The sequence below is a fragment of the Salvelinus fontinalis genome, chromosome 39, assembly GCF_029448725.1.
Source record: "Salvelinus fontinalis isolate EN_2023a chromosome 39, ASM2944872v1, whole genome shotgun sequence".
Lineage (NCBI taxonomy): Eukaryota > Metazoa > Chordata > Actinopteri > Salmoniformes > Salmonidae > Salvelinus > Salvelinus fontinalis.
Window position 1 is genome coordinate 27,295,066 of NC_074703.1, and position 26,288 is coordinate 27,321,353.

Consider the following 26,288-nt stretch of genomic DNA (forward strand, 5'->3'; position numbering starts at 1 on the left):
AGTTGAATAGCCTTTGAGTTAGAGCCTTTAAGACAGGCTGCTTATTAAGGCATGAGCCTTGGTGACGAGTGAGGGAACGTAAAGCAGAGAGCCACTCACAGGATGTCATAGTTACTGTTGTAGAGCGGTGTCCACAGGCCAGGCTGGTAGCGATCCCAGGTGAGGAGCTGATAGGTCCCAGAGCTGCTCCCTGTGGCCCCGTCACTGTCATAGGACGGGACGTCACCGCCTCCACTCTCAGAACCCGCTGCTATGGGAACAGCCACTAAATGGGTCTGTACCTCAAGGGGTTCTGTTCGTCTTCTCTTCTTACAGTCAGGTAATATAAGCCTGTGGAGGAAGAGGAGGAGGAGGAGGAGTAGAGGATAAGAGGGCACTTAAATTTCATATCCCGTTGAAGTAAAACATGTTTTGACTGTCATTCTCAAACTGATATGTACTGTACGGTAGTTTAGTAGTTTATGTACCCATATGTACTGTACGGTAGTTTAGTAGTTTATGTACCCATCTGTACTGTATGGTAGTTTAGTAGTTTATGTACCCATATGTACTGTACGGTAGTTTAGTAGTTTATGTACCCATATGTACTGTACGGTAGTTTAGTAGTTTATGTACCCATATGTACTGTACGGTAGTTTAGTAGTTTATGTACCCGTATGTACTGTGTGGTAGTTAAGTAGTTTAGTAGTTTATGTACTGTACGGTAGTTTAGTAGTTTATGTACCCATATGTACTGTACGGTAGTTTAGTAGTTTATGTACCCGTATGTACTGTGCGGTAGTTTAGTAGTTTAGTAGTTTATGTACTGTACGGTAGTTTAGTCGTTTATGTACCCATATGTACTGTACGGTAGTTTAGTAGTTTATGTACTGTACGGTAGTTTAGTCGTTTATGTACCCATATGTACTGTACGGTAGTTTAGTAGTTTAGTAGTTTATGTACTGTACGATAGTTTATGTACCCGTATGTACTGTGCGGTAGTTTAGTAGTTTATGTAATGTACGGTAGTTTAGTAGTTTATGTACTGTACGGTAGTTTAGTAATTTATGTACCCGCATGTACTGTACGGTAGTTTAGTAGTTTATGTACCCATATGTACTGTGCGGTAGTTTAGTAGCTTATGTACCCATATGTAATGTATGGTAGTTTATGTACTGTACGGTAGAATAGTAGTTTATGTACCCATATGCACTGTATGGTAGTTTAGTAGTTTATGTACCCATATGTACTGTACGGTAGTTTAGTAGTTTATGTACCCATATGTACTGTACGGAAGTGTAGTAGTTTATGTACCCATATGTACTGTACTGTGGTTTAGTAGTTTATGTACTGTACGGTAGAATAGTAGTTTATGTACCCATATGTACTGTACGGTAGTGTAGTAGTTTATGTACCCATATGTAATGTACGGTAGTTTAGTAGTTTATGTACCCATATGTACTGTGCGGTAGTTTAGTAGTTTATGTACCCATATGTAATGTACGGTAGTTTATGTACTGTACGGTAGAATAGTAGTGTATGTACTGTACAGTAGTTTAGTAGTTTATGTACCCATATGTACTGTACGGTAGAATAGTAGTTTATGTACTGTATAGTAGTTTGGTAGTTTATGTACCCATATGTACTGTACGGTAGAATAGTAGTGTATGTACCCATATGTACTGTACGATAGTTTATGTACCCATATGTACTGTATGGTAGTTAAGTAGTTTATGTACCCATATGTACTGTACGGTAGTTTATGTACCCATATGTACTGTATGGTAGTTTATGTACCCATATGTACTGTATGGTAGTTTATGTACCCATATGTACTGTACGGTAGTTTATGTACCCATATGTACTGTATGGTAGTTTAGTAGTTTATGTACCCATATGTACTGTACGGTAGTTTAGTAGTAGTCCTCACCCTGTGTGTTGCCCAGCTGTGGGAGGCAGGTATGCATATCCTGGTTGTGAAGGGCATCCTGGCACAGGTAGTAGGCAGGATGAGGGCAGTCCTAGGCCTGGGGCTCGGTGTGCGGCTTGGCCTGGAGGTAGATCTGGGACCGGGGGTGCGTTGGGCCTGGGGTAGCTGTCTGCCAAGCCCTGGCGTGGAGGAGGCTGATGCTGCTGGAGAGCCTTGTGGTGGACGGGCGGTGTGGGGGCAGTGTTAGCCTGAATATAGCTCTCCCCTGGGATCAGGTAGTGGGGGTGGTGGATGGGGGGGTGGTGGATGGGGGGGTGGTGGGGCAGTGAGCCTGGAGATGTGTCTGTCTTGGTGTAAAAGTTAGTCAGCCCCTGGTGGTATGACAGTCCTGGGTGTGGTGGGGGTTGCTCTTTATATCCACACGATGAGGCTGGAGGACGTGTCACTGGCTGGAAGACTTCCTGGTAGCCGTAGCTCACGTCTAGGTCAGGAACGGGGGCAAAGGCAGTCATGTCATTCATTTTAATCGTAACATTTTATTATTATGACATGGTTGTACTGTTTGTAACACTTGGCATTAAAAGAGATTCCTATCAACCGTTGTTGATAAGGTATTGCTAATAAAGGAAGAGGTTTCATTATCACAGTGACTCACCTGGTATTTGTGGAGGTGAACACGGTTCTGAACCAGAATCTGGTGGTGACTCTGGTAACATGCTAGGAAGACAAAGTCACAGTAAGACATGGCCCTCCAAAGATAGTCACAGTCACAGTAAGACATGACCCTCTAAAGACAGTCACAGTAAGACATGGCCCTCCAAAGACAGTCACAGTCACAGTAAGACATGGCCCTCCAAAGCCAGTCACAGTCACAGTAAGACATGACCCTCCAAAGACAGTCACAGTCACAGTAAGACATGGCCCTCCAAAGACAGTCACAGTAAGACATGGCCCTCCAAAGACAGTCACAGTCACAGTAAGACATGGCCCTCCAAAGACAGTCACAGTCACAGTAAGACATGGCCCTCCAAAGACAGTCACAGTCACAGTAAGACATGGCCCTCCAAAGACAGTCACAGTCACAGTAAGACATGACCCTCCAAAGACAGTCACAGTAAGACATGGCCCTCCAAAGACAGTCACAGTAAGACATGACCCTCCAAAGACAGTCACAGTAAGACATGGCCCTCCAAAGACAAGGTTTCTAGAACTAGTCTTTCTCTCTGCTTACCTAACTTGTCATTGTCTTGACTAGCTAACAACAAAGCCTACAGCTGTAGCTGTCGGTGCCATGGTGGAGAGCTGCCCACCTGCAGCAGGTAGTGTAGGGCAGGAACAAAAGCCTGCAGACCCAGTAGGTCTCCAGGAGGAGGGTTGGCCACCCCAGCTCTAGGATTGTGCCGTTGTGTTGTAAACACTTATGTGTGTCCTCCAATCCATTTAACACAGCTGGCTGTGTTTACGGGTGGTAGATGGACTAAGAATATGGATGCTTACCAGGTATTAGATGGTACTGGAAACAGATTTACCCTCAGGTACAATAAAGTAAACATGGATGCTTACAATGTTGGGTCCATGTCGTTGCTGAGGTACTGTTCCAGTATGCTGGTGTCCACCACCGCACTCTCCAGAACCCCACTCATATCCTGGCATCCTGGAAACACATTTTCATTTTCATTACATTTCACAAGTGCCTCATTCTGGTTCACAGTCTCTCTCTCCAAATCTTGCTCCCTCTCCAAATCTTGCTCTCCCTCTCCAAATCTTTCTCCCTCTCTCCAAATCTTGCTCCCTCTCTCCAAATCTTGCTCCCTCTCTCCAAATCTTGCTCCCTCTCTCCAAATCTTGCTCCCTCTCTCCAAATCTTGCTCCCTCTCTCTAAATCTTGCTCCCTCCCTCTCTCGCTCTCTAGATCTTTCTCTCCCCCGTTCTCCCACCTCTCTCTCTAGATCTTGCTCTCTCGCTCTCTCTCCCCTACAGAACATGAATCTGCCAAGGTTATAGGTCACCAGGTGAAACTAACCCATCAGTAATATCAGTATGTAACCATTACAGCGTAATGGTGTGGTCCATCACCTCCAGGCTCGCTGTAGCCTACCCTATACATGGCTCCCTGTTCTGTAGGAGACAGTAGTAATCACTGTTATCAGCCAGGACACAGCTGTCATAGAGGCTCCCTGTCCTGTAGGAGACAGTAGTAATCACTGTTATCAGCCAGGACACAGCTCTCAGAGGCTCCCTGTCCTGTAGGAGACATTAGTAATCACTGTTATCAGCCAGGACACAGCTCTCAGAGGCTCCCTGTCCTGTAGGAGACAGTAGTAATCACTGTTATCAGCCAGGACACAGCTCTCAGAGGCTCCCTGTGCTGTAGGAGACAGTAGTAATCACTGTTATCAGCCAGGACACAGCTCTCATAGAGGCTCCCTGTCCTGTAGGAGACAGTAGTAATCACTGTTATCAGCCAGGACACAGCTCTCAGAGGCTCCCTGTGCTGTAGGAGACAGTAGTAATCACTGTTATCAGCCAGGACACAGCTCTCATAGAGGCTCCCTGTTCTGTAGGAGACAGTAGTAATCACTGTTATCAGCCAGGACACAGCTCTCAGAGGCTCCCTGGACTGTAGGAGACAGTAGTAATCACTGTTATCAGCCAGGACACAGCTCTCATAGAGTCTCCCTGTCCTGTAGGAGACAGTAGTAATCACTGTTATCAGCCAGGACACAGCTCTCATAGAGGCTCCCTGTACTGTAGGAGACAGTAGTAATCACTGTTATCAGCCAGGACACAGCTCTCATAGAGGCTCCCTGTACTGTAGGAGACAGTAGTAATCACTGTTATCAGCCAGGACACAGCTCTCATAGAGGCTCCCTGTCCTGTAGGAGACAGTAGTAATCACTGTTATCAGCCAGGACACAGCTCTCAGAGGCTCCCTGTGCTGTAGGAGACAGTAGTAATCACTGTTATCAGCCAGGACACAGCTCTCATAGAGGCTCCCTGTTCTGTAGGAGACAGTAGTAATCACTGTTATCAGCCAGGACACAGCTCTCAGAGGCTCCCTGGACTGTAGGAGACAGTAGTAATCACTGTTATCAGCCAGGACACAGCTCTCATAGAGTCTCCCTGTCCTGTAGGAGACAGTAGTAATCACTGTTATCAGCCAGGACACAGCTCTCATAGAGGTTCCCTGTAGTGTAGGAGACAGTAGTAATCACTGTTATCAGCCAGGACACAGCTCTCAGAGGCTCCCTGTCCTGTAGGAGACAGTAGTAATCACTGTTATCAGCCAGGACACAGCTCTCATAGAGTCTCCCTGTCCTGTAGGAGACAGTAGTAATCACTGTTATCAGCCAGGACACAGCTCTCATAGAGTCTCCCTGTGCTGTAGGAGACAGTAGTAATCACTGTTATCAGCCAGGACACAGCTCTCATAGAGGCTCCCTGTACTGTAGGAGACAGTAGTAATCACTGTTATCAGCCAGGACACAGCTCTCATAGAGGCTCCCTGTACTGTAGGAGACAGTAGTAATCACTGTTATCAGCCAGGACACAGCTCTCAGAGGCTCCCTGTGCTGTAGGAGACAGTAGTAATCACTGTTATCAGCCAGGACACAGCTCTCATAGAGGCTCCCTGTACTGTAGGAGACAGTAGTAATCACTGTTATCAGCCAGGACACAGCTCTCATAGAGGCTCCCTGTCCTGTAGGAGACAGTAGTAATCACTGTTATCAGCCAGGACACAGCTCTCATAGAGGCTCCCTGTCCTGTAGGAGACAGTAGTAATCACTGTTATCAGCCAGGACACAGCTCTCATAGAGGCTCCCTGTAGTGTAGGAGACAGTAGTAATCACTGTTATCAGCCAGGACACAGCTCTCATAGAGGCTCCCTGTCCTGTAGGAGACATTAGTAATCACTGTTATCAGCCAGGACACAGCTCTCATAGAGGTTCCCTGTACTGTAGGAGACAGTAGTAATCACTGTTATCAGCCAGGACACAGCTCTCAGAGGCTCCCTGTACTGTAGGAGACAGTAGTAATCACTGTTATCAGCCAGGACACAGCTCTCATAGAGGCTCCCTGTCCTGTAGGAGACAGTAGTAATCACTGTTATCAGCCAGGACACAGCTCTCATAGAGGCTCCCTGTACTGTAGGAGACAGTAGTAATCACTGTTATCAGCCAGGAAAGAGGAAGGTCACTAGAAGAAATGACTGCTCAGTGTGTGACGTGGTTGATGTTCCAGTCCTGCTGTGTATCTACTGTGTGTCCACTCCCCTACGTATTACATTTAGGCAGAAGTTTAGTATCTGGTCCCATATACTACTTTAATAAACCAGTGAAAGTGAATTTGTCCAAATACTTATGGCACCTTCAAATCAAATACATTTTTATTAGTCACATGCGCCGTATACAACAGGTAGACCTTACAGTGAAATGCCGTATACAACAGGTAGACCTTACAGTGAAATGCCGTATACAACAGGTAGACCTTACAGTGAAATGCTGTATACAACAGGTAGACCTTACCTTAAATGCTTACTTACTTACGAGCCCCTAACCAACAGTGCAGTTTCAAAAAATACTTGGGGGGACAAGATAAATAAAGTGCATCTATTTCTAAAACGGTAAAACAGAATTGTATGAAAAATATCCTAAAATAAAAAAAAGGTGACATTCTGTACTGTTGCTTCACATAAAACATTTTAACTCAAATCCAAAATGCTGGAGTATAGAGCCAAATGAAACATTTTAGCTTCACTGTCCAAATACATCAGTAGGGGAGTCTATGTCTACGAGGAGCTAATGGCCATATACAGCCTGTATATACATGAACACACACAGTACTGGCTGAGTTCTGCTTCCGACACATCGGTGTAGTGACTAGGACAGGACACATTATGGACAAGACCTGGGTGAAATACATACCTAGCATGTACCCGGGTTAAATGCAAGGCGACATTTTCCTGTCATAAACACTCACGCAACAAACAAAGACCTGAACTTATAGAATGTCCTACTAGCTTGTCCCTGAGAGCGATGTGTTTGGCCTTGATCTAATTACTGTGTGACTCTGATTGTGGGACAGGTGGCCTTGAGCTGTCCAGGACGTCAGAGCTCTGCTGCACCTGTGTGGATACGGGGCTGTCCAGGTCGTCAGAGCTCTGCTGCACCTGTGTGGATACGGGGCTGTCCAGGACGTCAGAGCTCTGCTGCACCTGTGTGGATACGGGGCTGTCCAGGACGTCAGAGCTCTGCTGCACCTGTGTGGATACGGGGCTGTCCAGGACGTCAGAGCTCTGCTGCACCTGTGTGGATACGGGGCTGTCCAGGACGTCAGAGCTCTGCTGCACCTGTGTGGATACGGGGCTGTCCAGGACGTCAGAGCTCTGCTGCACCTGTGTGGATACCGGGCTGTCCAGGACGTCAGAGCTCTGCTGCACCTGTGTGGATACGGGGCTGTCCAGGACGTCAGAGCTCTGCTGCACCTGTGTGGATACGGGGCTGTCCAGGACGTCAGAGCTCTGCTGCACCTGTGTGGATACGGGGCTGTCCAGGTCGTCAGAGCTCTGCTGCACCTGTGTGGATACGGGGCTGTCCAGGACGTCAGAGCTCTGCTGCACCTGTGTGGATACGGGGCTGTCCAGGACGTCAGAGCTCTGCTGCACCTGTGTGGATACGGGGCTGTCCAGGACGTCAGAGCTCTGCTGCACCTGTGTGGATACGGGGCTGTCCAGGACGTCAGAGCTATGCTGCACCTGTGTGGATACGGGGCTGTCCAGGACGTCAGAGCTCTGCTGCACCTGTGTGGATACCGGGCTGTCCAGGACGTCAGAGCTCTGCTGCACCTGTGTGGATACGGGGCTGTCCAGGACGTCAGAGCTCTGCTGCACCTGTGTGGATACGGGGCTGTCCAGGACGTCAGAGCTCTGCTGCACCTGTGTGGATACGGGGCTGTCCAGGACGTCAGAGCTCTGCTGCACCTGTGTGGATACGGGGCTGTCCAGGACGTCAGAGCTCTGCTGCACCTGTGTGGATACGGGGCTGTCCAGGACGTCAGAGCTCTGCTGCACCTGTGTGGATACGGGGCTGTCCAGGACGTCAGAGCTCTGCTGCACCTGTGTGGATACGGGGCTGTCCAGGACGTCAGAGCTCTGCTACACCTGTGTGGATACGGGGCTGTCCAGGACGTCAGAGCTCTGCTGCACCTGTGTGGATACGGGGCTGTCCAGGACGTCAGAGCTCTGCTACACCTGTGTGGATACGGGGCTGTCCAGGACGTCAGAGCTCTGCTACACCTGTGTGGATACGGGGCTGTCCAGGACGTCAGAGCTCTGCTACACCTGTGTGGATACGGGGCTGTCCAGGACGTCAGAGCTCTGCTGCACCTGTGTGGATACGGGGCTGTCCAGGACGTCAGAGCTCTGCTGCACCTGTGTGGATACGGGGCTGTCCAGGACGTCAGAGCTCTGCTACACCTGTGTGGATACGGGGCTGTCCAGGACGTCAGAGCTCTGCTACACCTGTGTGGATACGGGGCTGTCCAGGACGTCAGAGCTCTGCTACACCTGTGTGGATACGGGGCTGTCCAGGACGTCAGAGCTCTGCTGCATCTGTGTGGATACGGGGCTGTCCAGGACGTCAGAGCTCTGCTGCACCTGTGTGGATACGGGGCTGTCCAGGACGTCAGAGCTCTGCTGCACCTGTGTGGATACGGGGCTGTCCAGGACGTCAGAGCTCTGCTACACCTGTGTGGATACGGGGCTGTCCAGGACGTCAGAGCTCTGCTGCACCTGTGTGGATACGGGGCTGTCCAGGACGTCAGAGCTCTGCTGCACCTGTGTGGATACAGGGCTGGGAAGTGTCTCTGGTCTGTTAACTCTATGAACGTATTTCAATTGTCATAAGCATCTCATCTGTCCTCGTATGCTGTCCATTTTTAGCCTACAAAACGTGAAATAACTGGTTCCTTTGAACTTTAACTCCAGATATGGAACGTGTCAGTAGGGAAGAGGACTGAGCTTTCGTTGAACTATCCACACAGAACTGGGATCTTTTATTTCAGCTCATGAAACATGGGACCAACACTTTACATGTTGCGTTTATATTTGTTTTCAGTATACATCGTCAGTCACCGACTTCATTAGGAAATTAGTTGATGATGATGTCCCCACAATAACAATCCGGACATACCCCCAACCAAAAACCCTGGATGAACGGAGATATCCGTACTGCATCATTCAATGTCAGCAGAACGGATCCCGATGACTCTGTGGCGTGCGGCGTGTACACAGCTAGCAGCTACGAGCTCCGCAAATCCTTTAGGGACACAAAAAGACAATACAGGCGCAAACTTGAATTGAAGTTCCACAACTCAGATTCACAACGCATGTGACAAGGACTACAGCCTATCACAGACTACAAAAGGCACATCCAGCTGTGTGGTGCCCACCGAAGCTCCCAGCCGAGCTTAACACATTCTATTCTCGCTTCGAAGCAGACAATAGCTAGACAATCTAGGAAGTCTCTCGCTGCTCCAGACAACCAGGAAGTCTCTCGCTGCTCCAGACAACCAGGAAGTCTCTCGCTGCTCCAGACAACCAGGAAGTCTCTCGCTGCTCCAGACAACCAGGTGCTTTCACTCTCTGAGGCTGATGTGAGGAAAACTCTCAAAAAGAGTGAATCCTCCCTGTCTTCAGAGTGTGTGCTGACCAGCTGGCGGGCATCATCACAGACATCTTCAACCTTCTTCGTTCCGGTGCCCAAGAAAAACAAAGTGACATGCCCCAAATGACTATCGCCCCATCGCGCTCACCTCAGTCCTCATGAAGTGCCTGGAGAGACTGGTCATGGCCGACATCAAGGCCAGCATGCCAGGCCCACTGAACCCACTTACATCTGGACAAGAGGAACAGCTGTGTCAGAATGCTGTTCATTGGCTACAGTTCAGCATTCAACACTATTGTTCCCTCCAAGTTTGTCACCAAACTCAGAGCCCTGGGTCAGGACACCACCCTCTGAAACTGGATCCTGGACTTCCTGACGGGCAGACCACAGGCTGTGAGGATTGGCAACAAGTCATCCTCCACTCTGACTCAACACAGGCCCCCCCCCAGGGGTGTGTCCTCAGTCCTCCGCAGTACTTCCTGTTCACCCACCGACTGTGTGGCTTTGCACCACACCATCATCAAGTTTTCTGACGACACCACGGTTGTAGGCCTGATAACCAACAATGATGAGTCAGCCTATAGGGAGGAGGTAAGTGAACTGGTATTGTGGTGCCAGGACAACACCCTCTCCATCAGAGTTAATTGTTGAAGCAGAGGAGGAACATGCCCCGATACACTTCAGCGGGACTGAAAGGGTCGCTAGTTTTAAGTTCCTCTGCATCCACATCACAGAATACTTAACATGGACAAACAACCCCACCACTAGTCAATAGGGCACAACAGCGTCTCTACTTCCTAAGGCGGCTGAAGAAATTCGGCATGCCAACCCGGGTCCTCTCCAAACACAACCGCTGCACCATTCGAGAGCATCCTGACTGATTGCATCACAGCCTGGTACGGGAATTTCTCCGCCCACGACTTCAAGGCCCTCCAGACCGTGCACCCACCCATCCAGGACATCTACTGGGACCGTGCTCCCAGCCATCCAGGACATCTACTGGGACCGTGCTCCCAGCCATCCAGGACATCTACTGGGACCGTGCTCCCACCCATCCAGGACATCTACTGGGACCGTGCTCCCACCCATCCAGGACATCTACTGGGACCGTGCTCCCAGCCATCCAGGACATCTACTGGGACCGTGCTCCCAGCCATCCAGGACATCTACTGGGACCGTGCTCCCAGCCATCCAGGACATCTACTGGGACCGTGCTCCCAGCCATCCAGGACATCTACTGGGACCGTGCTCCCAGCCATCCAGGACATCTACTGGGACCGTGCTCCCAGCCATCCAGGACATCTACTGGGACCGTGCTCCCAGCCATCCAGGACATCTACTGGGAATGGTGCCTATGGAAGGTCAGCAGCATCATCAAGGACCCCACACTACCCCCAGTCACGAGATGCTCTCTCTCTTACCGTTGGGCAGACTGTATCGGAGCATGAGGTCTGATAACAACAGTCTCAGAGACTGTTTGTATCTACAAGCCATCAGACTGCTGAACACTTGAACTGGACTAAACACCCGCTCTGATTCTCCTCACCTTAGCACACCCACCCACACCCACACTTTAATGGAGGCTGCTGAGGGGAGGACAGCTCATAAGAATGTCTGGAACGGAGTAAATGGAATGTTATCAAACACATGGAAACCATGGAAACCATGTGTTTGATACCATTCCACTGATTCCGCTCCAGCCATTACCACGAGCCAGTCCTCCCTGATTAAGGTGCCACCAACCTCCTGTGATATACATTCACGCTATACACACATCACACCTGCTGCTACCAGACTGTTATTATACTGCTCAGTTTATACACTGCCCCCCCATCCCCCCTTCTCTTATACACGTGGAAATATTGTTCTAGAAATTGTGCCTTCCTTTATTATACTTAAGCTAAAAAAAAATATCTATTCCGAGACATTTATTTTCAAATTCTTATATTATTTTATTTCTTATTGTTGTTGCATTGTTCCAGAAGGAACCTACAAGTAAGCATTTGATTGGACGATGTATACCATGCATGATCCCATACATACGACTAATAAAAAACTTGGAACTTGACACTGGACTGATCTGGCCAAGCGAGTATCTATTTCTCAATTGAAACTGCCTCACAACATTACCTAGCAACTAATCTAAGTGTAGTAACTTTGCGAAGATGAATCACTGTTTTATAGAATCACACATTTTCAACCTGACGGGGGATCGTTACACCTGACGGGGGATCGTTACACCTGACGGGGGATCGTTACACCTGACGGGGGATCGTTACACCTGACGGGGGATCGTTACACCTGACGGGTGATCATTAAAGACAGTTCTGAAAGGTTAGAGACATCAGAGCCTCTTTCTCCCCCCACCCCCTTTCTCTTTCTCTCCCACAGAACCCCTTCGCTCTTCGCCCGTACTCCTAAAGTTCCTCCCACCAGCCTCCTCTGACTCACACATAACACTCTCTCTCACACACACAGTAGGGAATAGGGAGCTGTTTGGGACACAACTATAGAATGTCTTACCGTCAAAGAACTGCTGCAGCGCTTCATTCTCTCCCAGAACATCAACGGGCTCTCGGAGTCCTCCAGGGGGCTCCATGGGGATCAGCTGCCTGAGATACACAACTGTTATTGGGGGAGAAACAGTAGGCAAGGCCTAGGCTTGAGCACTGTGTAGGCCCAAGTGTGTTTATAAGGAGGTAAACACACAGACTGTACAAAATGGAAGAAACCCCTTCACCAATGCCAACCTATTATTTTCCAGGCTTGCATGGTAGGCTTTGAATGTAACTCCAGACTCTTAGAAAATTGGAGGCTCTGTTATTTTTGTCTGGAGAACATACTGGCCGAGCTAAAACTATTTCTGTCAGGAAAACATAGTGGCCAAGCTAAAACTATTTCTGTCACGAAAACATAGCGGCCTAAAAAATTATTTCTGTCAGGAAAACTTACTGCCCTAGGCCAAACTATTTCTGTCAGGAAAACATAACGGCCTAACTGAAAGTCAACCTGCCATGGAGTAAACTAACTGGCCGTATCCCCTGGTAACAGTTTCATAAAGCTGCTCTTCACCTAACATCAACTAATGATGAGGAAACTGGAAAGACAACTTCTGTATTTGGATTCAAGGTGTTCCCGGAGTAAGAACAGTTTAGACAGGTCTGATTATTACACAGACTTGTTTGTGCTTTCATAACAAGACCCCGTTTTCCTGCTCTTCACGTTGTGTTGTTGCTCTTCCAGGAAGTCCTTTCTCTATTGAACAAAAGGTCCATCCGTTTTCCGTTGGCCTCAGTGTTTTTCACTGGGAATCAGTTCACCTATAGTAGTCTCTATCTCTGCAAGCAGCCTCCGCACTCAAGCTTTACTAATGAAAACCACTGATTCTTCACGCTTCATAACGCTCCTGACTGCTGTTATGGCGTTATATATGGAGTGTAAAAATAATTATTGCCTGCTTGCTGACAGGGGTTGTGTGTGTGTGTGTGTGTGTGTGTAATATACTGTACATTATAGCTAATCCATGATTAATCATCATTACTATTGTCTCGAGTCTCTCTCAGCTCATTTAGGGAATGTGTAATTACTTTGGCTTTACACACGAGAGGCTTTCTGTAACAATATACACCATGCATCCTAAATGACGCCCTGTTCCCTTTGTAGTACACAGCTTTCGACCAGGGCCCATAGAGACTATTTTGGGAATAGTCTGCCATTTGGGACAAAGAGACAGAGACTAAACTGCTGTGACTAATGAGGCTATTTTCTTCTAGATATTGACTTTATAACATTGTCAGTTTTGTTCTATGAATTTATGATACACTACAGTCAACCTATACATTATGAGAAACGGTCAGCCTTATGATAATGAAGAAGGATGCTCAAAATGATTTGGTAAAGTCCCAGATAAAGATATGGATGCTTATGGAACACTAAGAATTTAAGTGGCCTTTTAAAAAGACAAAAAAACACAGGAAATATACATCTTAAAGACTTCCTAACACAGAGCTCTGATTAAATTATCCTGAACATAGCTGAGAGAAAATAATCAAATGGGAGTGTTGTAAATACTAAAAACCATTAGCTTCCTTCTAACAGTCAGTAGAGAAGGGAAACCATTAGCTTCCTTCTAACAGTCAGTAGAGAAGGGAAACCATTAGCTTCCTCCTAACAGTCAGTAGAGAAGGGAAACCATTAGCTTCCTTCTAACAGTCAGTAGAGAAGGGAAACCATTAGCTTCCTCCTAACAGTTAGTAGAGAAGGGAAACCATTAGCTTCCTTCTAACAGTCAGTAGAGAAGGGAAACCATTAGCTTCCTCCTAACAGTCAGTAGAGAAGGGAAACCATTAGCTTCCTTCTAACAGTCAGTAGAGAAGGGAAACCATTAGCTTCCTCCTAACAGTTAGTAGAGAAGGGAAACCATTAGCTTCCTTCTAACAGTCAGTAGAGAAGGGAAACCATTAGCTTCCTCCTAACAGTTAGTAGAGAAGGGAAACCATTAGCTTCCTTCTAACAGTCAGTAGAGAAGGGAAACCATTAGCTTCCTCCTAACAGTCAGTAGAGAAGGGAAACCATTAGCTTCCTTCTAACAGTCAGTAGAGAAGGGAAACCATTAGCTTCCTCCTAACAGTTAGTAGAGAAGGGAAACCATTAGCTTCCTTCTAACAGTCAGTAGAGAAGGGAAACCATTAGCTTCCTCCTAACAGTTAGTAGAGAAGGGAAACCATTAGCTTCCTTCTAACAGTCAGTAGAGAAGGGAAACCATTAGCTTCCTTCTAACAGTCAGTAGAGAAGGGAAACCATTAGCTTCCTTCTAACAGTCAGTAGAGAAGGGAAACCATTAGCTTCCTCCTAACAGTCAGTAAAGAAGGGAAACCATTAGCTTCCTTCTAACAGTCAGTAGAGAAGGGAAACCATTAGCTTCCTCCTAACAGTTAGTAGAGAAGGGAAACCATTAGCTTCCTTCTAACAGTCAGTAGAGAAGGGAAACCATTAGCTTCCTTCTAATAGTCAGTAGAGAAGGGAAACCATTAGCTTCCTTCTAACAGTCAGAAGAGAAGGGAAACCATTAGCTTCCTTCTAACAGTCAGTTGAGAAGGGAAACCATTAGCTTCCTTCTAACAGTCAGTAGAGAAGGGAAACCATTAGCTTCCTTCTAACAGTCAGTAGAGAAGGGAAACCATTAGCTTCCTCCTAACAGTCAGTAGAGAAGGGAAACCATTGGCTTCCTCCTAACAGTCAGTGGAGAAGGGAAACCATTAGCTTCCTCCTAACAGTCAGTAGAGAAGGGAAACCATTGGCTTCCTCCTAACAGTCAGTAGAGAAGGGAAACCATTAGCTTCCTCCTAACAGTCTAGAAGGAAGCTAATGGTTTCCCTTCTCTACTGACTGTTAGAAGGAAGCTAATGGTTTCCCTTCTCTACTAACTGTTAGGAGGAAGCTAATGGTTTCCCTTCTCTACTGACTGTTAGAAGGAAGCTAATGGTTTCCCTTCTCTACTGACTGTTAGAAGGAAGCTAATGGTTTCCCTTCTTTACTGACTGTTAGGAGGAAGCTAATGGTTTCCCTTCCTTCTAACAGTCAGTAGAGAAGGGAAACCATTAGCTTCCTTCTAACAGTCAGTAGAGAAGGGAAACCATTAGCTTCCTCCTAACAGTCAGTAGAGAAGGGAAACCATTAGCTTCCTTCTAACAGTCAGTAGAGAAGGGAAACCATTAGCTTCCTTCTAACAGTCAGTAGAGAAGGGAAACCATTAGCTTCCTTCTAACAGTCAGTAGAGAAGGGAAACCATTAGCTTCCTCCTAACAGTTAGTAGAGAAGGGAAACCATTAGCTTCCTTCTAACAGTCAGTAGAGAAGGGAAACCATTAGCTTCCTCCTAACAGTTAGTAGAGAAGGGAAACCATTAGCTTCCTTCTAACAGTCAGTAGAGAAGGGAAACCATTAGCTTCCTTCTAACAGTCAGTAGAGAAGGGAAACCATTAGCTTCCTTCTAACAGTCAGTAGAGAAGGGAAACCATTAGCTTCCTCCTAACAGTCAGTAAAGAAGGGAAACCATTAGCTTCCTTCTAACAGTCAGTAGAGAAGGGAAACCATTAGCTTCCTCCTAACAGTTAGTAGAGAAGGGAAACCATTAGCTTCCTTCTAACAGTCAGTAGAGAAGGGAAACCATTAGCTTCCTTCTAATAGTCAGTAGAGAAGGGAAACCATTAGCTTCCTTCTAACAGTCAGAAGAGAAGGGAAACCATTAGCTTCCTTCTAACAGTCAGTTGAGAAGGGAAACCATTAGCTTCCTTCTAACAGTCAGTAGAGAAGGGAAACCATTAGCTTCCTTCTAACAGTCAGTAGAGAAGGGAAACCATTAGCTTCCTCCTAACAGTCAGTAGAGAAGGGAAACCATTGGCTTCCTCCTAACAGTCAGTGGAGAAGGGAAACCATTAGCTTCCTCCTAACAGTCAGTAGAGAAGGGAAACCATTGGCTTCCTCCTAACAGTCAGTAGAGAAGGGAAACCATTAGCTTCCTCCTAACAGTCTAGAAGGAAGCTAATGGTTTCCCTTCTCTACTGACTGTTAGAAGGAAGCTAATGGTTTCCCTTCTCTACTAACTGTTAGGAGGAAGCTAATGGTTTCCCTTCTCTACTGACTGTTAGAAGGAAGCTAATGGTTTCCCTTCTCTACTGACTGTTAGAAGGAAGCTAATGGTTTCCCTTCTTTACTGACTGTTAGGAGGAAGCTAATGGTTTCCCTTCCTTCTAACAGTCAGTAGAGAAGGGAAACCATTAGCTTCCTTCTAACAGTCAGTAGAGAAGGGAAACCATTAGCTTCCTCCTAACAGTCAGTAGAGAAGGGAAACCATTGGCTTCCTCCTAACAGTCAGTGGAGAAGGGAAACCATTAGCTTCCTCCTAACAGTCAGTAGAGAAGGGAAACCATTGGCTTCCTCCTAACAGTCAGTAGAGAAGGGAAACCATTAGCTTCCTCCTAACAGTCAGTAGAGAAGGGAAACCATTAGCTTCCTCCTAACAGTCAGTAGAGAAGGGATACCATTAGCTTCCTCCTAACAGTCAGTAGAGAAGGGAAACCATTAGCTTCCTCCTAACAGTCAGTAGAGAAGGGAAACCATTAGCTTCCTCCTAACAGTCAGTAGAGAAGGGAAACCATTAGCTTCCTCCTAACAGTCAGTAGAGAAGGGAAACGCTGAATGTGAACCTTACCTTTTCTCCAAAATGGAGTCCTGGCTCGTAGTTCCGTTGACAACCTTCTCTGCGACTTCAGTTTACGTCTCTCAAGTACAATCCATTTGGCAAACAATATCCATTAAATCCTCAGAGCCCAGTTACTCCACGTTTGTTCACCCATCCAGGTAGTTTCGGTAGATTTTGGCCCTTTGGTTTTGACAATAATATTCCCAGAATTATATATCCAAGATGTTTCTAAACTCAAAATAATGTTTGTCACAGATGTCTCTCCTGTGCACTTTGTTCTCTGGTCTGAAAGGTAAAAACCATTCACATACACTGCGCAAGCGTTCTGTCTGTGTGCCAGGTGTCCTTGCCCTGGACCATAAAGCAGCTATTCATTACAAGGTGACACACAGGGGTAGTACACTAAAAAACAGTCTTATCTCTGGCTTAGACACTCTGCAAATAGAACACTGTCATTACCGATATACAGTACAGTCCTTGCAGATACAGTACAGTCTATCAATGTCTATCCATGACCCAGAATGCATTAGCATTAAAGGTCCTCTCTACCTAGAAAGGTGTGCCATTTGATGTGTATCTTCTGATATGAGGTATTTTGATATTCCAAAATGGCAGATGTGCTATTTTGTGTATCTATAAGGATCTTCTCTTTATCTATCTACATGAGTAGATAAGAGCTTTTATTGTTAGTTGAGACAACATAAATCTTCCATTACTTTGATGTTGCAATATACTACAGATGTAGGATCTTAATATGATCAATCTTTTGTTCCTGAGAATTTTCTTGCAAACTAAAAAGGATTCTAAAGTGTGTAATTTACACTTTGAAATGTCAAGACTTGATATGCCCTAACTGAAAATGTAGCAACCCTTACAAAAATGTCCATTAAATATAATCCATGTAATAATTCACTTTTCCTGATGCTGCAGGATTATTTTCCAGCTGTCACAAACTGGCTCAAATTAAGATCCTACATCTGTACAGCAAGTGTTCCACAGGAGAAGTAGGAGCTCCAGCTGATCTGCCAAATCAAAGTGTATTTGTCATGTGCTCCGAATACAATCTTACAGTGAAATGCTTACTTACAGGCCCTTAACCAACAGTGCAATTTTTAAGTAAAAAATAGGTATTAGGTGAACAATAGATAAGTAAAGAAATAAAAACAGTAAAAAGACAGTGAAAAATAACAGTCGAGAGGCTACATACAGTCGCGAGGCTACATACAGTCGCGAGGCTATAGTCGGGCTAATTGAGGTAATAAGTACATGAATGTATAGTTAAAGTGACTATGGATATAAACTCAGCAAAAAAACAAACACCCCTTTTTCAGGACTCTGTCTTTGTAAAAATCCAAATAACTTCACAGATCTTCATTGTAAAGGGTTTAAACACTGTTTCCCATGCTTGTTCAATGAACCATAAACAATTAATGAACATGCACCTGTAGAACGGTCGTTAAGACACTAACAGCTTACAGACGGTAGGCAATTAAGGTCACAGTTATGAAAACTTAGGACACTAAAGAGGCATTTCTACTGACTCTGAAAAACACCAAAAGAAAGATGCCCAGTGTCCCTGCTCATGTGCATGAACATGCCTTAGGCATGCTGCAAGGAGGCATGAGGACTGCAGATGTGGCCAGGGCAATAAATTGAAATGTCCGTACTGTGAGACACCTAAGACAGCGCTACAGGGAGACAGGACGGACAGCTGATCGTCCTCGCAGTGGCAGACCACGTGTAACAACACCTGCACAGGATCGGTACATCCGAACATCACACCTGTGCGACAGGTACAGGATGGCAACAACTGCCTGAGTTACACCAGGAACACACAATCCCTCCTCTGCTCAAACTGTCTGCATTAGGCTGAGAGAGGCTGGACGGAGGGCTTGTAGGCCTGTTGTAAGGCAGGTCCTCATCAGACATCACCGGCAACAACGTCACCTATGGGCACAAACCCATCGTCGCTGGACCAGACAGGACTGGCAAAAAGTGCTCTTCACTGACGAGTCGCGGTTTTGTCACACCAGGGGTGATGGTCGGATTCGCGTTTATCGTCGAAGGAACGAGCATTACACTGAGGTCTGTACTCTGGAACGGGATCGATTTAGAGGTGGAGGATCCGTCATGGTCTGGGGCAGTGTGTCTCAGCATCATCGGACTGAGCTTGTTGTCATTGCAGGCAATCTCAATGCTGTGCGTTACAGGTAAGACATCCTCCTCCTTCATGTGGTACCCTTCCTGCAGGCTCATCCTGACATGACCCTCCAGCATGACAATGCCACCAGCCATACTGCGCGTCCTGTGCGTGATATCCTGCAAGACAGGAATGTCAGTGTTCTGCCATGGCCAGTGAAGAGCCCGGATCTCAATCCCATTGAGCTGGTCTGGGACCTGTTGGATCGGAGGGTGAGGGCTAGACCCATACGCCCCAGAAATGTCAGGGAACTTGCAGGTGCCTTGGTGGAATAGTGGGGTAACATCTCACAGCAAGAACTGGAAAATCTGGTGCAGTCCATGAGGAGGGGATGCACTGCAGTACTTAATGCAGCTGGTGACCACACCAGATACTGACTGTTACTTTTGACTTAACCACCCCCCTTTGTTCAGGGACACATTATTACATTTCTGTTAGTCACACGTCTGTGGAACTTGTTCAGTTTATGTCTCAGTTGTTGAATCTTATGTTCATACAAATATTTACACGTGTTAAGTTTGCTGAAAAACGCAGTTGACAGTGAGGACGTTTATTTTTTTGCTGAGTTTATGATAAACAGAGAGTAGCAGCAGTGTAAAATAGGGGTTGGGGGGGGGGGGCACAATGCAAATAGTCCGGGTAGCCATTTGATTACCTGTTCAGGAGTCTTATGGCTTGGAGGTAAAAACTGTTGAGAAGCCTTTTTGTCCTCGACTTGGCACTCCGGTACCGCTTGCCATGCGGTAGTAGACAGAACAGTCTATGACTGGGGTGGCTGGGGTCTTTGACAATTGTTAGGGCCTTCCTCTGACACCACCTGGTGTAGAGGTCCTGGATGGCAGGCAGCTTAGCCCCAGTGATGTACTGGGCCGTACGCACTACCCTCTGTAGTGCTTTGCGGTCGGAGGCAGAGCAATTGCCGTACCAGGCAGTGATGCAACCAGTCAGGATGCTCTCGATGTTGCAGCTGTAGAACGTTTTGAGGATCTCAGGACCCATGCCAAATCTTTTTAGTTTCCTGAGTGGGAATAGGCTTTATTGTGCCCTCTTCACAACTGTCTTGGTGTGTTTGGACCATGATAGTTTATTGGTGATGTGGACACTAAAGAACTTGAAGCTCTCGACCAGCTCCAGTACAGCCCCATCGATTAAAATGGGGGCGTGCTCGATCCTCCTTTTCCTGTAGTCCACAATCAACGAGTGGACAGAGGAGCCTCTTAAAGAAGAAGTTACAGGTCTGTGAGAGCCAGAAATCTTGCTTGTTTGTAGGTGACCAAAAACTTATTTTCCACCATAATTTGCAAATAAATTCATTAAAAATCCGACAATGTGATTTTCTGGATTTCTTTTCCTCATTTTGTCTGTCATAGTTGAAGTGTACCTATGGTGAAAATTACAGGCCTCTCATCTTTTTAAGTGGGAGAACTTGCACAATTGGTGGCTGACTAAATACTTTTTTGCCCCACTATGTACCCTAGTCAAAAGTAGTGCACTACATAGGGAACAGGGCTCTGGTCTAAAGTAGTGCACTATATAGGGAATAGGGCCCTGGTCTAAAGTAGTGTACTATATAGGGAATAGGGCTCTGGTCTAAAGTAGTGTACTATATAGGGAATAGGGCTCTGGTCAACAGTAGTGTACTATATAGGGAATATGGCTCTGGTCTAAAGTATTGTACTATATAGGGAATAGGTTACCGTTGGGGACGCACAACATGGGTATTGAAGCAGGAAGTATTTTATATGCAGTATATTTGTGTTCAGTCCAAGATAATAAAGTTTATAGCGTTGAATCTATACTGCAGAGGAGGCTGGTGGGAGGAGATATAGGAGTGTTGAATCTATACTGATAAACTCTGTGATTGTGACAGACGACAACAAATTCACATTTTTAAATGCAGTAGAATTGCAAACAGTAACATCGTCAAACCTACTTTATAAAAAGGACATAATTTCATCAAGATTTACAATCCAGCTGAAGGCCAAGAGACGTGGAGGGCAGGCAGAACCATTAACAGGAAGAGTCTAGTAGCCCTACTTTTATAAGACAAAGCATGGGCAACGTGCAGAATGTACTGAACAATATGGATATCTGTGTTTATATGCAGTAGAATTGTGTCCTGATCATTTGACCCTTAGTGTGTTTGGGACAACAGATTATATCTTCAAAAACAGACACATTGGTTCCAGAGGTATACCATTTTTAATTCAGTGTGTTCCAGAAAGGCACTAAAATAAATTGAGGAAAGCTTGGAGTTGGAATGTTAACAGAGGAATGGAGGATGGAAAACCAGGAGAAGGTAAAGAGATTGGAACGTTCACAGACCACACACACACCACACACATGACGACACAACTACATACTTCTAACTAAGGGTTGGTAAAGAACTAAAAAGCCAGAGAGAATGTTCTTCTTCATCATCGATGTGTTTTCTAAAACCTTTCAAAACATTTGTACAGATTCTTCTAAAGTCCTTGTATTGGAGAGAACGCAACAGAACCCTCCGCCACATCACGGCACCTATTCTCCAGATCACGGGTCCCAAACGGCACCTATTCTCTACATCACATCATCTACATCACATATGGGGCGCCAAAGTTTCATGGGAGGGCACGGAACCTTCCGATCTAAAACGAAGCAATGCCTTAGGGTCAGAACAAGTAGTAAAATGACAAGAGGAAGACTCTGATGCACATGGGAATATATTTGCTTCGTCTCTATGACAGTGAGAAGCTGAGCTACGGCCCTCTAAAGTCGAGGAGTCAAAGAAACTGGACTTCGCTTGCGAAGTAATCGTATACAATGTGTGACTCTGTCACTATCAAATTGATCTAATCACTTCCTGTAAAATAGAATATGCATAATTAAATTGAGGGTTCATATAAATTATCGTAATAAAACATTTGGTAGTGGAAAACATTTGGGGAAATTAGGTCTAGACTATTTATTTTCCTTATCGATCTATTATTATTATTGTCATCATCATCATCACAGACCCTGGTTCGATTCCAGGCTGTATCACAACCAAACGTGATTGGCAGTCCCATAGGGTGGAGCACAATTGGCCCAGCGTCGTCAGGGTTAAGGGGTTTGGCCTCGGTAGGCCATCATTGTAAATAAGAATTTGTTCTTAACTGAATTGCCTAATTAAATAAAAGGTTAAATAAAAAACACAAAATAAAATAAATAAATTGCCTACCTAAAATACGTCTTTAGACTTTTTCCTAGGTCCCTTAAATGAAACAAAATGAAGCTGGTGTATTTAATAAAGACAATCTCAATAAACAATAATAAAACAAGGTTGGGAACCCCTGCTGTGCATATTGCACTACTACAGTAGTTACCGATATAGGGAATAGGGTGCCATTTGTGACTCAGACTTGTAGTGTGGACAGAAGAGCTCATTCAGCGTTTCATACATATAATAATGGAGTCAAGTTAAATACAGCAGTGTGGTCGTCACCATAGTTACTGTCCTCTGGTTTTAAATATGGACTGGAGATGGATGGATAGAATTACCACAGATGGATGGATGGACGGAGCGCCTCGATTTACACTTGTCCTGTGTCCCAAATGGCACCCTATTCCATATTTAGTGCACCACTTTTGACCAGGGCTCATAGGGGCCACAAGTCGTGCACTACAGTGAACAGGGTGCCATTTGGGAAGCACCAGCTGGGTTCAGAGCACTTCCTCTCTAGCAGACCAATCAGAATGAAAAGCAACGGTCATGTTTCAGACGGACTGCAGACTGATCTACCAATCCCCTTACACCCTGACTAACTACTCACTGTTATTGGTAGATCAGTCAGTCTGATCTACCAATCCCCTTACACCCTGACTAACTACTCACTGTTATTGGTAGATCAGTCAGTCTGATCTACCAATCCCCTTACACCCTGACTAACTACTCACTGTTATTGGTAGATCAGTCAGTCTGAACTACCAATCCCCTTACACCCTGAATAACTACTCACTATTATTGGTAGATCAGTCAGTCTGAACTACCAATCCCCTTACACCCTGAATAACTACTCACTATTATTGGTAGATCAGTCAGTCTGAACTACCAATCCCCTTACACCCTGAATAACTACTCACTATTATTGGTAGATCAGTCAGTCTGAACTACCAATCCCCTTACACCCTGAATAACTACTCACTGTTATTGGTAGATCCGTCAGTCTGAACTACCAATCCCCTTACACCCTGACTAACTACTCACTGTTATTGGTAGATCAGTCAGTCTGAACTACCAATCCCCTTACACCCTGAATAACTACTCACTGTTATTGGTAGATCCGTCAGTCTGAACTACCAATCCCCTTACACCCTGACTAACTACTCACTGTTATTGGTAGATCAGTCAGTCTGATCTACCAACCCCCTTACACCCTGACAAACTACTCACTGTTATTGGTAGATCAGTCAGGATGTAAGGGGCATGCATTCTAAGTCATATGCTTGTAGGTATTGAAGACAGAGGATGGGAGGAGTCTCCTGAAATGACACGTGATTGGATGAGAGATTGGAAGGGGGTGGCGATGAGGAGTGTTGGGGGCAGTCCTTCTTCCTTCCGAGAACCGGGAGGGTAGGATGATTGGAGAGCTATCCTGTCAGTCACCGGAGTGCGTCTGATGATAGGTTGAGATTCAGACACGCCTCCCTCTGTTCTGCATCGTGATTGGTTGGTCACAGTTCCTCCTTGTAGTAGCCCAGCTTAGCAAAACTCATCTCTTTCCTCAACTGCATCACTTCCCAGAACATCTGTTCTGCTAGAGAACAGGAACGGAGATGGAGGGAAGAAAGGAGATGGAGGGAAGAAAGGAGATGGAGGGAAGAAAGGAGATGGAGGGAAGAAAGAGGATTGGACAGAAGAGAGCATAAACATTACAACACATTCTGACTACACTGTAGGGACATTATCAGAACACACTACACATTCTGACTACACTGTAGGGACATTATCAGAACACACTACACATTCTGACTACACTGTAGGGACATTATCAGAACACACTACACATTCTGACTACACTGTAGGGACATTATCAGAACACACTACACATTCTGACTACACTGTAGGGACATTATCAGAACACATTCTGACTACACTGTAGGGACATTATCAGAACACATTACAACACATTCTGACTACACTGTAGGGACATTATCAGAACACATTCTGACTACACTGTAGGGACATTATCAGAACACATTACAACACATTCTGACTACACTGTAGGGACATTATCAGAACACATTACAACACATTCTGACTACACTGTAGGGACATTATCAGAACACATTCTGACTACACTGTAGGGACATTATCAGAACACATTCTGACTACACTGTAGGGACATTATCAGAACACATTACAACACATTCTGACTACACTGTAGGGACATTATCAGAACACATTACAACACATTCTGACTACAGGGGACATTTTCAGCATGACAACTGGAGACTAAAGACTGCCAGTACAGCTACTGTTGAAGATTGTGGGAATCCTATAAACGCCAAAATGCTAGAACAGCCACTCCGTGTCTACGTTAAAAGCATCCTCACTTGGCTCCGAACTCGTCCCCTCTATTGAAAAACAATGGCCTTCTTGTGCTAGTCTGTAACCTTGAGGAGACTTCTCTAAATGAGTCAGCTGTGTGACTGATGAGCCTCCACCCTCTAGGGTAATGGACATAGAAATAGAATCAGAATGTTGAGGTGAATGGGGATTCCCATTCCAGGTATTCCATTTCTATGCTAATAGGACCCCACCATGTCAGATAGCTGCTGAGTTAGCCCAATCTACAGCACCACTGGGTCCATAAGACACACTACTCTACATGACTTATTCATATGCATGTGGCCATGTACTGTGGTTTCTGATAACACGTCCATCCATGGATCCATCCAATGCTTCACATTAGCTAAAACCACTGAAGATAAGTGGATTCACATGTGACTGTAGGCAAAACAACATGGCTGCAGCGTTACAGGAAAAGCACTGCTAGCTGATCTCACCGTCCTGCAGCTTGACCAGCCCTTGGTGGATGTAGCGGATGTAGGTAAAGAAGTTACAAACTGACGTGATCTGGAGAGAGAGAGAGATCCAGGTTAAATGTCTAGACTGGTGAAACATTAGATGGTGGACTTGAATCCTTTTCTTATGCAGGGAATTAGACGTTGATAAATGAGAGTGCTGTAGACGTATGGGATTACAACTTGATACATGAGAGTGCTGTAGACGTCGTAGGGGATTATAGGTTGATAAATGAGAGTGCTGTAGGCGTCGTAGGGAATTACAGCTTGATAAATGAGAGTGCTGTAGACGTCGTAGGGAATTACAGCTTGATAAATGAGAGTGCTGTAGACGTCGTAGGGGATTACAGGTTGATAAATGAGGATTCTGTAGATGTATGGGATTACAACTTGATAAATGAGAGTGCTGTAGACGTCATAGGGGATTACAGCTTGATAAATGAGAGTGCTGTAGACGTCGTAGGGGATTACAGCTTGATAAATGAGAGTGCTGTAGACGTCATAGGGAATTACAGCTTGATAAATGAGAGTGCTGTAGACGTCGTAGGGGATTACAGGTTGATAAATGAGAGTGCTGTAGACGTCGTAGGGGATTACAGCTTGATAAATGAGAGTGCTGTAGACGTCATAGGGAATTACAGCTTGATAAATGAGAGTGCTGTAGACGTCGTAGGGGATTACAGGCTGATAAATGAGAGTGCTGTAGACGTCGTAGGGGATTACAGGTTGATAAATGAGAGTGCTGTAGACGTCGTAGGGGATTACAGGTTGATAAATGAGAGTGCTGTAGACGTCGTAGGGGATTACAGGTTGATAAATGAGAGCGCTGTAGACGTCATAGGGGAGTACAGGTTGATAAATGAGAGTGCTGTAGACGTCGTAGGGGATTACAGGTTGATAAATGAGAGTGCTGTAGATGTGGTAAAACTCACCCGATAACGACAGAAAGGAGACACGTAGTAATAGTTGCTGGAATCACCAAACTTGATTCTGTGCTTGCAGGTTTTGGTCTGGCCACTAAGGGCACACTTTCTGTGAGGAGAGACAAGAAACAGAGAGATAGTGGTGAGAATGGCCATTCTGAAACCAAGTGGTAAGAAAGACCATGCTGAAACCAAGTGGTAAGAATGGCCATGCTGAAACCAAGTGGTAAGAATGGCCATTCTGAAACCAAGTGGTAAGAATGGCCATGCTGAAACCAAGTGGTAAGAATGGCCATTCTGAAACCAAGTGGTAAGAATGGCCATGCTGAAACCAAGTGGTAAGA

At 45.7% G+C, this 26,288-nt stretch overlaps 2 protein-coding genes across 9 annotated transcripts in view; both read right to left on the reverse strand.

Annotated features, from left to right (window-relative positions):
* Positions 1-17,123, reverse strand: part of LOC129838546 (myelin regulatory factor-like protein) — a 35,571-nt gene extending 18,448 nt beyond the window's left edge. The window contains exons 1-6 of one of the 2 annotated variants that reach the window (XM_055905597.1): positions 16,786-17,123; positions 12,097-12,198; positions 3,473-3,563; positions 2,565-2,626; positions 1,910-2,390; positions 100-330 (exon numbers count right to left, since the gene is read on the reverse strand). In XM_055905597.1, the coding sequence (XP_055761572.1) occupies positions 100-330; positions 1,910-2,390; positions 2,565-2,626; positions 3,473-3,563; positions 12,097-12,172 (941 nt within the window). In that variant the 5' untranslated portion in view covers positions 12,173-12,198; positions 16,786-17,123. The remainder of the gene's footprint in view (positions 1-99; positions 331-1,909; positions 2,391-2,564; positions 2,627-3,472; positions 3,564-12,096; positions 12,199-16,785) is intronic. The other variant, XM_055905596.1, reaches the window with a different exon arrangement.
* A 4,036-nt stretch (positions 17,124-21,159) lies between these two features.
* Positions 21,160-26,288, reverse strand: part of rab3ip (RAB3A interacting protein (rabin3)) — an 84,936-nt gene continuing 79,807 nt past the window's right edge. For 6 of the 7 annotated variants that reach the window (XM_055905030.1, XM_055905033.1, XM_055905028.1 and 3 more), the window contains 3 exons: positions 25,954-26,053; positions 25,004-25,073; positions 21,160-23,751 (listed from right to left, as the gene is read on the reverse strand). In XM_055905030.1, coding sequence (XP_055761005.1) covers positions 23,669-23,751; positions 25,004-25,073; positions 25,954-26,053 — 253 coding nt within the window. In that variant the 3' untranslated portion in view covers positions 21,160-23,668. The remainder of the gene's footprint in view (positions 23,752-25,003; positions 25,074-25,953; positions 26,054-26,288) is intronic. The other variant, XM_055905031.1, reaches the window with a different exon arrangement.